Genomic DNA, 10,503 nt, shown 5'->3' on the forward strand with positions numbered 1-10,503 from the left:
GAACTCCTGCTTCTCTACTGAGTGACACTGTCTCAACGTGCCTGCTCTGAGCTTCTGAGAACATTCCATGACTGCTCCTCTCAGCAAACGACACTCGGCCCACATGGTTACCAAGCCAGGTACACCTCCCCTTACCACAATGCTCCACAATGCTCTACATTCCTCCCCACTCCCAACAGTCCTGCGAGTACCTCCAGATCCCAGCACAGGAGGGACTTGGTAAATTGTGATCAGATGAGTGACAGTGGCAAGAGCATTGCACAGAACACTTTCACAACGCCAGCCTCCTCACAGTCATGAGATAGGGAGGCAATTACCATTGCTTATCAGATGAAGAAACTGATCCCAGAGAGATGAACAGTCTTGCCTGGGTGTGGGACCAGGGTAAAGGAACATGCTGGAAGTTAGAAAGTTGGAGGTTGGTGTAGGAGGTCCTTCTGTCTTTGTGTTGCTTTCATTGGTTAATAAAGAAATTGCTTTGGGTCTGTTGATAGGGCAGAACTTAGGTAGGCAGGAAGATAGAACTGAATGCTGGGAGAAAAAGGGTAGAGTCGGAGAGAAGCCATGGATCTGCTGGAGACAGAAACTGGGAATTTTACCTGGTACGCCACTGCCATGTGGCAATACACAGATTAATAGAAATGGGTTAAATTAAGATGTAAGAATTAGTCAATAAGAAGTTAGAGCTAACAGGCCAAGCAGTGATTTAATTAATGCATATCCTGTGTGATTATTTCAGGGCTGGGTGGCCGGGACAAACAAGCAGTCCCCTTCCTGCAACAGGAGGTCCCTATCCCAGGCATCTCCTTGATAGCCTGGGAAAGGAAGAGCCAGGGCAGCCTCCTTGCCAAGTCATGGGACCAGTGAGCCAAGAGGCCAAGAACTAGGTGATGCTCAGAGGTCCTGGTGGCATGGTCCAATCAGCCCATGCCTGTGTCTATCTAGTATGGCAGACATCTATTGACATCCAACTCTGAGCAGGCTTCCTTGGAGCACACATGGCAAGGCTCTTGTCAGGATGCCCTGTTACCTAGGATCCCAGGGCATGGGGGTCTGGGTCTGGCTCTCAGTGTAGCTACATTTCCTTTACCCCTTCTGGGGACTCAAGTGACTTCTCTGGAAAGGGAGTATGAGCACAAGAAGAGTGGTGGATTCTGGGAAGGCCGGGCATTGGCTAGTGTCACCTGGCACAGAAATCTTCTCTAGGCTCTTTGGGCAGGATCCCTCAGGCAGGCTGAGAGAAGTGTGGAAGCCAGAACCTGTTTCTATGGTGCTCATCTCTTCCTGGATGGCTGCCTTCCTGAACTGGAGAGAACATGTTGAGGCCCCCGGTGGAATCTAGGTCTTTCTGAGACGATAGAGATCCCCCAACTGGGTGAGACACAAAGATGGTGTTGTCCGGAAGGAGTCTAGACAACCACGGGCAAGTTGGAGTCCCCAGGGCTGCTGTCAACAAAGGAGGGCCACACTGGAACTCAGAAGCCCAGGCTCCTCTTACCATGTGGCCCAGGGTACCAGGAAATCTTTGAGGGTGGACTAATGGAGTGGTCTGGCCAGATCTAGGTGGGGTGGCTTATTGTCCTGTGTGTCTGGAGATGTGGATGAAATGTCAGGGGGCTCCTAGGTCTCCTAAGAGACCAGGTGTTTCTGGAGTCTATAGAGTTTTTAGGAAGGGACAGGAAGGACCAAGGAAGAAAATATCAATGTTTCCGGAAATTATAAGAGAAGCATTTAGCAGTCACTGTGTATGTCAGCTCTTAGCATCCCTGAGGCAGGCTGGGAAACTGGAGGCCTCAGTTGGATTGGGTCAGAGGGCAAGGGTGGAAGTGGTCCTGCACTTCCACAGGTGGCAGGATATCAAGAAAGCTGACCTTGAAGGACGTGGCTGAGAAAGTGACTTTGGAGAAGGAGACCATGAAGTTGGGCGCCTGGGGCCTGGGCAGGTGCCCTGAGGCCTAGACTGGGATCCTAAACCAGAAAGGCCTGGGCTCAAGGTTGGGTTTCTCCCCGAGGTGAGTGTAGAGCTGAGAAGATAGTATTGTTGGATGGGGGGGCAGATGATTCCCTAACCAGTGGCTGTACAAGGTCTCAAGAGAGTAGGACCTGGGGGAAAGGTTTCTAGAGCAGGGTCTGAGGCCCAGAGCTGTGAAAGGAAGGGCAGGATGAGAAAGAACACGGGGGCAGATCCTTGAGGGTCTGCAGATCCTGGTGCCAGAGGGAGGAGTTGGGGCGGGCAAAGCTCTGAGGGATCTGGAGGATTTGAGGAGCTAACCATGAAATGTGGGAGGTGGTGTGACTGGGACCCGATAGTGGCGCCCTTTGGGGGTGGGAGACTGGAACACACCGGTCGGCCATGTCCAGAGGGCTGCAAAGATGGAAAATTCCACAGTGGGGAAACCGCCTTGAGGAGGGGTCGGGAAGGGGGGGTGGGCTGTGCGCCCTTGAGGGCGGGGCCTAGAGGAGTGGGCGTGGGGGCTGGGCCGAGACAGGGGGCGGGGCCGGGGTGCAGAGGCAGTGGAGAGGCGGGGCGCGCTCAGGTGAGAGAGCCGCTCCCCCCAACCCCAGCGCCCCTGCACCGGGTACCAGCGCCAACCTCCCTGTCTGCCCCTCGGCAGTGAGGGCTCCGCTGTCGACTGCACCTCGGCTGGACAGACCCGGTGCGGCCCCGGCTCCATCTTGGCGCCTGGCACCTGTGGCGACAGCAGGCTCAGCGCTTCGGTCGGCCTGCGCGGCCCCTGCGGCGACAGGGTGAGAGGCTAGCCCTGGCGGGTGCCAGGGTGGGGTGGACGGCGCCCCCCTTCCTGCAACCCTGAACCCACTCCTCATCGCTGCCTGCGCCGCATTCCTCCGCACTGTCGCCTCCCCTTGCCCTCTTGGGTCCTCTTTTCCGCGTCTCCTCTGCCCAGCCTCCGGTTTTTTGTTTTGTTTGTTTGTTTTTTGTTTTTCTCGGCTCCGGACCTGTGTCCATCGGCCTCCGCCCCGCTTCTCTTTGCTTCTTCCCTCCCGGTTTCCTCCTCTCTTCATCCGCATCCCCCACCCTGTCTTCTGTTGCCAGCACCCGCCCTCTTCTGCCAGGGAGCACCTCTACTCGCGAGCTCCCTGCCCCATGTCCTTTGAGCCACCGTCTTTGTCCTGGAAAGGTCTGTAGCCTAGTTCCGAGGCTTATGTTGGGTCCTTCTTCCTGAGACCCCAGTGGGCTTTGCTGTGGAGGTGCGGGGAAAGGAGTCCTGGCCAAGGAGGTTGCGTGGTGTGTGGTGCGTTCAGGCCTTTGCCCGCAGCAGGGGCGGCCTGTGTTTGGCGTGCGGACTGCCGCTGTGTGTACCAATGCTCTTTCCTACAGGCTCACACTGCATATCGGCCTGAGCCTTGATCTCTGGGGTGACCACTGTGAGGCATGTGCCCATGCTGGGGAGTGCAGGTAGGATCTCAGGGGCCACAGGGGCTGCTTCCATGCTGTGACAGCAGACCCACTGGAAGCTCCTCTGAGGGAGTGATCAAACCATCACCACCGGGCCAGGCTCAGGCTTAGGCTCGGGGACTCCTAGGGGTTTAGCTCTCTCAAGGGCGAGCAGGGTGGCATCTTGGAGGTTGTTGCCCCACACTTACCCCAAGAACCTGTTCCCAGCATTCTTCTGTCTTTAGACACTATGTTCTCTGGATGAGGTTAGAAGCTACGAGGGACTAGTTTTAGCCTCGGAACTCTTTTAGAAATATTCCCAGCTGCCTTCCCCAATTTTGGCCTGAGTGTTCCTGTTAGACCCTTAATTTGCTCTGGAAATGGATCAAACCACCTGCCGTTGGTGGCCACACCCTTCTGTACAAGGGACTTGAGGGATTTGTAGGGGTATCCCTTCCTGGTCCTTGAGTAACTTCTGTATTTTAACTATGGCTAGTCCTGGTTCTACCCTCACACCCTGCTCCTCACGTTTGTGGCTTTCTGGATACAGAGGCTGCCATCTACTCATCTGCTGCTTAAGTGAGCACCTACAAGGATGACATGGTGTGGCCTACGGTGGGCCCCTTTAGAAGTCTGTGTGGGTACATCCCAAGGGTCTAGGCTTCTCAGATGAGCCGAGAATGGGACCAAGTAAAATCAGCAGTCTCAGGCTGGGCTAGTCTGCAAGTTTCTGAAAATTTGGTGGTGGTGGTGGTGGTTCTTATTCAAAATGACAATGATTGCTTGCTGTATGTGAGGGTGGTTGATTCTTTAGTTGTTGACAGTCGAGCAATGACAGACCACGTGACACCAGCCACAGCCATTATGACTGATACATTAAGCAAGGCCAGAGAAACAACATCAAGGAAGAACAGTATTACTCAACATGAATGCTCTTGGATATGTGTGCCTTTTATGTCATGCTGAAACATCTCCCCAGGAGAGTGTCTTTGTGTGGGGATGTACAGGTGAGTGTAGGTGTCTATGGGAGACCAGAGACATCTGATCCTTTGAAGCTGGAGTTGCAGGTAGCTGAGAGTCACCCAACATGAGGGGTGGGAGCCAACTTCAGGTCCTCTGCAAGAGCGGTGTGTATCCTTAACCACTGAGCCACCGCTCCAGCTACATCCCAGGATCTCTTTTGGGTAAAACTAGAAGCTGCCCATGACTGTAACATGACTTTTTAGGCATGCGGCATGTACACTTCAGCATATGCATAGTCTGCCTAGGTGAAAGTTTAAAATAGGCCCTGGGCAACTACGTGATAAAATAGGCACTGGGGAAACTGGCAATGTCACAGGATAGAGTAAGGGAAGCAAGAATTAAAAGATGAAGCTTACCTGTTGAGCATGTTGGTGGTTTCCCGAAAGGGTATCATTGCTTCTAGAGCATCCCTAGTGCTAATTCCTACAATGCTGTGATCTCAAGTCTTCCCAGCAACCTTGTAGGGTAGGACTAATTTTACAAGGGGGAGTTTACATGCATGTCACAGTGTGTGCTGAGTGGGCACCTTGGTCTTCCTACAGAGCATGTCCTGGATTCCTGGGCTGGCAAATCTTGGAGCCTCTGACCAAGTCGATCTCTTTGGCTAAGCTAGTCTGGAAGTTTCTGGAAAGCTGGGGTTTGTAATGCAAAATGCCATTTATTGGTTGCTTGCTGCACGTCAGGGTGGTTTATGCACTGGTGAGGCTTTAAGTTGGCCATTTGCAGCTGTGGGTTCTTTGACATTTTTTTTTAATTGCTCCACTCTGCCACTTGTAGAGTAGTGAGCTAAATGAAGTAACCAATAGATACACAGCTTCCCACTGGAGTCTCTGTGGTCACTGGTCTCTCTGGGGGGGTGGACTTTGTCTGGGTAGGTAGGTGCAACATTTTCCTTGCTGATGGCTTTTCAATAGGTCTTGGTGCGGGCTGGGGTTCCCTCAGTCTTGTCCCACCTATTTCCTCTGGGGGCCAAGGGCCTGGCCTGTTCTTTATTGTAATTTCCCTAGGAGGATCCAAATAGTGGGATCTCACAGGTGCCCACAGGACTTTCAGTCTGCAGGTGTCTTTCTGCCCTCCTTATCCCATGCAGCCTAACAGTCAGGCAGAGTGTGTGGGCAGCGGTCAAGCTTCGCTCCCTCCCATGTAGCTCCACTGGCATGTCAGGAAACACCATTGGGAGCACAGAGGCAGGGCTGGGTACCGGAACTCCAGGTGTTTACAGTGGTCAGGTCAGCGAGCGGCACCCTGTGCAGAGGACCTCATAGACTCACAGGCTTGATTCCTCGCTGAGCCACTGCCCAGCTCTGTGCCCTTGGCCAGGTCACTAAGCTTCTGAGCGGTGGCCTCATTTGTAGAATGGGGATGATGAATTGCATCATGAGGTTGCTGTGACAGTGGAATGAGAAAGTATTTGCAAAGGCTATGGCTGAGCCTGCAGCATTCCCAGCTGGCCTCGTCGTCACTGGAACTGCCTTTAGCTTTAGCACTTTCCCAGCTGGCGGTTGGGTGCCAGCGCTCCCTGAGGGCAGTCGTGGACCAGAGTCCTTCCTTTGCCACCCATCCAGTCTGACTTTGGGCATGAGGAACAGCTAGGATGGGGCCACTCCTTACCGAACTGGCTGTGTGCAGTGTGACTTGGTCCAATACAGTGGCCATCAGCCACATGTGACCAGTTATTTAAATGACCAGAAACAGTTTCTCGGTCACAGTGTTTGCACGACAGGTGCTCAGGGGCCACTTGTGGCGAGTGTCCACCACATGACAGGGCAAGGGTTAGCCTTTCCATCAAAGCCTGCAGCTGTACTGGACCAGACTCTGCCCTTAGGCTTCAAGACTGCCCCTGCTGTCCTGAACTCGAGACAGGGAGGTATTTCCTGCAGCAGAAGTTGAGTTCAGGAACACCGCCACATTCCATTTTGGTCATGCTCACCCGGCAGGGTGGTTGGTTTTCTGTCAGTCTTTATCAGCCTAAGGTAGGTGGGGAGGATTGGGATTGCCTAAACCAAAACTGTCGCCTTCTGTATCTGCCTTGCCTCTCTAGCCCATCCCTCCTGACAGAGTCCCAGGGTGATCGTCCCCATTTCAGGAGGGTTGGGCTGGCCCAGTTATCCTGACCCTCTGGCCCTGCCCATGTCCCATCTACCTGTCACTTTGCTGTGTCCCTGACTACTTGTTCCTCCTGGGTACTCTCCCCAGCCTTGGTTTCCATAATTCTCCAGAAAGCTTTCTCCTACCATCCCTGTGAGTTCCTTGTCTTGGCAGGGTCTCTCCTCAGGCAGCTTTGGGCACTTAGCCTACTCCTCCGTGGTCTTGTTTTTAAGTTCATCCTCTCTGTCTGCCACATGGCAGCTGTGCTCCTATTGGCAGCTGCACATCCAGGACAGGGTGCTAATCTGATGGTGAATACCAGGCCATAGCCCTGACTCTGCTACCTTTGGGCTCAGGGGAGCAGGGCTGAGGGTCAGCCAGAGCGTTCTGTCCCGGCTCCATGATGCTGAAGCCAGGGATGGAGACAGCCCAGCTGGGCCAGCTAGGAAAGGTCCTCAGGAGGAGATGGTGGGGTGAAAAGGGGTTGTGTTGAGTTTAGGCAGCTCGGGGGGGGCAGTGGTGGGGTGGGGCGGTGGTGGCAGATTTTGTGCTGGAGTAGGTACACCAGGAAGAGAGTTGACATTTTGCAGAGGGTATGTCTGATTTTTGTCATTGGGCATTTTTTTTTTTTCTCTCACTGCTGGATGGTCATCCCCGGGAATAGCCAGCACTAAATGATTCCCACGTTCCCAGCTGCGGAACAGTGAGTGCAGCGTTCAGCAGGGGCTCAGGAAATGGCTGCAGATGAAGGAACAAACAGAGTGAGGGCCGGCATTAAGGGCTGATGGCAATGTCTCCCTGTCCTAGGGGCAGGCGAGCGTCAGGATCCCTGCTTCCCTTCACCCTGACAGGACAGTCTGAAACGTGTCACTGTTCAGTAGGTCAGGCTGGAGAGGATGGTGGAAGGGCATGAGGGGAACCAGAGGAGTTCTCAGCTTATCCACACCCATTGCTTCCCTGTCCCCCAAACCCTGTGCCCAGGAGACCCCAGTACCTTTCCAAGTGGATGCTGTCAGTCATGCTGCCTGTTACAGGCTTCCTGGCTTGGCTGGCTGAGAGCTGTTTTCCCAAAGCCTCCCGATGATGCCACATGACTGCTCCTAGGCCCCCAGCTCACTTGGCCTTTCCCCCCGGGTTCCCCTCCCCCTGGTTCCTACACCCACAGCTATCTCATAAGTATGGCAAACAGCTGGCATGGTGGTGGTCTCTAGGGCCCATTTCTGGAGCGGTGACTATTAGATATTTGCAGTGTCATCTCTGTGACACATGCCAAGCCTGGTGTGGCTGGTATGTGTCTTGTCACTGATATCCTTATGGCTCTGATCAGTCAGGCAGGCTGGGACCGAAGCTACTTCCTCCGTGTGCCTAGCACAGTGTAAGCTCAGAGAAGCACGCAGGTGACGTGCCAACACCCGACTTGGCTTCACTAACTTCCTTCTCTCTCTCTCTCTCTCTCTCTCTCTCTCTCTCTCTCTCTCTCTCTCTCTCTCTCTCTCTCTCTCTCTCTCTCTCTTGTAGGCAACCATGAGTTCTAGCCAACCTGAACCTGGTGCCCGGGAATCCCAAGGTCCCCGTCCACAGCCCCTGTCCCAGAGTTCTTCCAGCTTGCTGTGTGAAGGCCGGGAGCAGAGACCAGAGCTGCGCAAGAGTGCCAGCAGCACTGTATGGCACGCGCAGCCGGGAGAGGCCAGCACGGGTCCCCGGACTCTGGAGGAAGAGGGGTGCCAGACCGAGAGCATGGAACAAGCGCAGGCCTCGAGCCCTTGGTCACAGGGTGGTGCTGGAGGCCACTGGAGAAGCAGGACTGTCGGCAATGTGTCTACCATGGGCATCAGTGACCTGTGTCGCCTGCGGGCTCCCAGCGTGGCAGCTGTGCAGAGGAGCCACTCAGACTTGGTCCATAGCGCCCAGACCCGGGGCCGTGGCAGTGCTCAGAAGGCCAGTCTCAGCTGTTCTGCCCTTGGCAGCTCACCTGTCCAGAGGGCTCAGCTGCAGCCTGGGAGTGTTGCTGGTCCAGATGGCCAAACTCCTGCAGTCCTGCAGAGTGACCTGGCTCCGGAGGGTGGGACTTCTAAATCAGCCCGCTTGTTGGAGGAGAGTCCGATGTCGGTGCCAACTGTAGAACTGGAAGGCACGACTGGTCTCATCAGCAGTCCCCAGGGTGGACCCAAAGCGACTGGACAGCCATCTCCCACTTCCTGCCAGGCTCTGCCCCCAGCTGCTCTGCTCTGTACGATGAGGGAGGCTACATCCGGTGGCTGCTGCCATGTTCTGGCCTTTCCCAAGTTGGTAGCATCTGTGAGCGAGTCTGGGTTGCAGGCTCAGTGTGGGATGAAATTCCACTGTAAGCTGCCTGGAGGGGTTTCTGGGCATCCTCACTGTTGTGTCCACCCTTGGGTGCCTACAGGGCTAGCCACAGAATCTGGCTCCAGGACCAAAGATGTGTGGACCATGACCTCAGCCACTGACTTGGCCTTGGGTGTGGCCTCAGCCCAGGATGCTGGAGTTCAGGTAGCTCCAGTGGCAGCCTGCAAGGCTGTGGCGACCAGCCCATCCCTGGAAGCACCTGAGACTCTGAACATGTTTCCAGAGGTAGTGCTGGCGTCCAGCCTGGAAGAAGCATCATCGCCCGTGAGGGACGTGCGGTGGGATGCTGAGGGCATGACATGGGAGGTATATGGGGCCTCAGTGGATCCCGAGGTGCTTGGCATTGCCATCCAGAAGCACCTGGAGATGCAGTTTGAGCAGCTGCAGCAGGCACCAGCCAGCGAGGACAGTCTATCTACAGAGGGCCGCAGGGGCCCTCTGCGGGCCGTCATGCAGTCGCTGCGGCGCCCCAGCTGCTGTGGCTGCTCGGGAGCTGCTCCAGAATGAGGAACTGTGACCCTGAAGCAGGTCTGGACTCTAGACTTGGTTCCAGGCCAGTGACAGGCACAGCGAAGACTCGGTGTCACCAGCACCCATCCTCTCACTTGCACGCCAGCCTTGGGCTTGCGGTTCCGTGCAGCTGGGCTGTCTTTTAAGGGCTGAATTCCCAAGAGCCACCTCTCCATTCTGGCCTCTGGACTTGGGACAGGGATTTTGCATTGCACATCGGCGAACTCCTGGTTTCTTTCCTGTAAAAGTACTTAACCTTTTGTTTAGTCCATCCGCAGAACTTGCTGTTACTCCCCCAGGAGTCTCGGTGGTTTTATTTAATAGCATTGCTAGGAAATAATGAATTTTTACATTACACAGGAGGCCCAGATGGCAGGGATGCCTTGGTCCTAAGAGAACCGACATCACTGGAGGCCCCTGCCTGCCCTGTACTGTGCTTGTCACCTACCTTGTTGTGGTTTCTCCTCTTTACTGCTCTTCTCAGATGTCACAGCACAAGCCCGGCAAGGATCTAGCTAATGAGCTCTGTGGCAGACAGTGCAAAATAGTACAGAAGGCTTAGAGCTAGGGCTAGGTTGAGCCCTGGTGCTGGCTTGAGACATCTACCTAGGCCTGCTCAGTGTAGCCAGGGACAGGAAGGACGAATTGAATGCCCGTTCTCTGCCAGGTTCTGCGGGTTTGTGAGGAGTGAGATGCAGTTACTGCACTGGAGTGCAGGGAGCAGAGCATTCCAGAAGGGCCACGTGTGTCACTTGGAGGGGGTTTCCAAAAGCTTGCCTCTGCAGGACACTATATCAGGTTCCCTGCTTCAGGAAGTGGAGAACAAGTAGCCATCTGTCCCCAGATGTGTGTCAGTGTTTGAAAGGGTGTCTTTCTCACCCTCCTCTATTGGATTTTATCCTAGCTGGTGCAGTTCTTCTGGGAGGGAGCTGGCTGGGGGTGGGGGTGGGGCTGGGCTTGGGGTTCCCACCAGGTAGGAAATAGCTAGAGCTGAGAGGCTCTGAATGTCAGGGTTAGCAATGGCCTAGGGTGGGCTGGTCAGTGAGGACTAGTAGATCTGGGTGGGGAGAGGGGACACAGGGCTTTAGCTGCCTGATTTTATTCCCCATGGGCTTCTC

At 54.8% G+C, this 10,503-nt stretch overlaps 1 protein-coding gene across 2 annotated transcripts; it reads left to right on the plus strand.

Moving 5' to 3' along the window:
• Positions 1 to 2,554: 2,554 nt before the first annotated feature.
• Positions 2,555 to 10,298, plus strand: Gprin2 (G protein regulated inducer of neurite outgrowth 2). Of its 2 annotated transcripts, none has more exons than XM_050140677.1 (2): positions 2,555 to 2,748; positions 8,027 to 10,298. In XM_050140677.1, the coding sequence occupies exon 2, from the start codon at positions 8,033 to 8,035 to the stop codon at positions 9,380 to 9,382; it is 1,350 nt and encodes a 449-aa protein (XP_049996634.1). In that variant the 5' UTR covers positions 2,555 to 2,748; positions 8,027 to 8,032; the 3' UTR covers positions 9,383 to 10,298. The 2 variants fall into 2 exon arrangements, with proteins under 2 accessions (XP_049996634.1, XP_049996635.1); XM_050140678.1 differs by lacking the exon at positions 2,555 to 2,748 and adding an exon at positions 3,073 to 3,140.
• Positions 10,299 to 10,503: the final 205 nt, after the last annotated feature.

This window comes from Alexandromys fortis, unplaced genomic scaffold, assembly GCF_014885135.2.
Source record: "Alexandromys fortis isolate MF-2015 unplaced genomic scaffold, M_Fortis_MF-2015_v1.1 scaffold_46, whole genome shotgun sequence".
Taxonomy (NCBI): Eukaryota; Metazoa; Chordata; class Mammalia; order Rodentia; family Cricetidae; genus Alexandromys; species Alexandromys fortis.

Bases quoted from the DNA above. Each gene is read 5' to 3' on its own strand.
- Gprin2 (XM_050140677.1), top strand. From the start codon at position 8,033: ATGAGTTCTAGCCAACCTGAACCTGGTGCCCGGGAATCCCAAGGTCCC.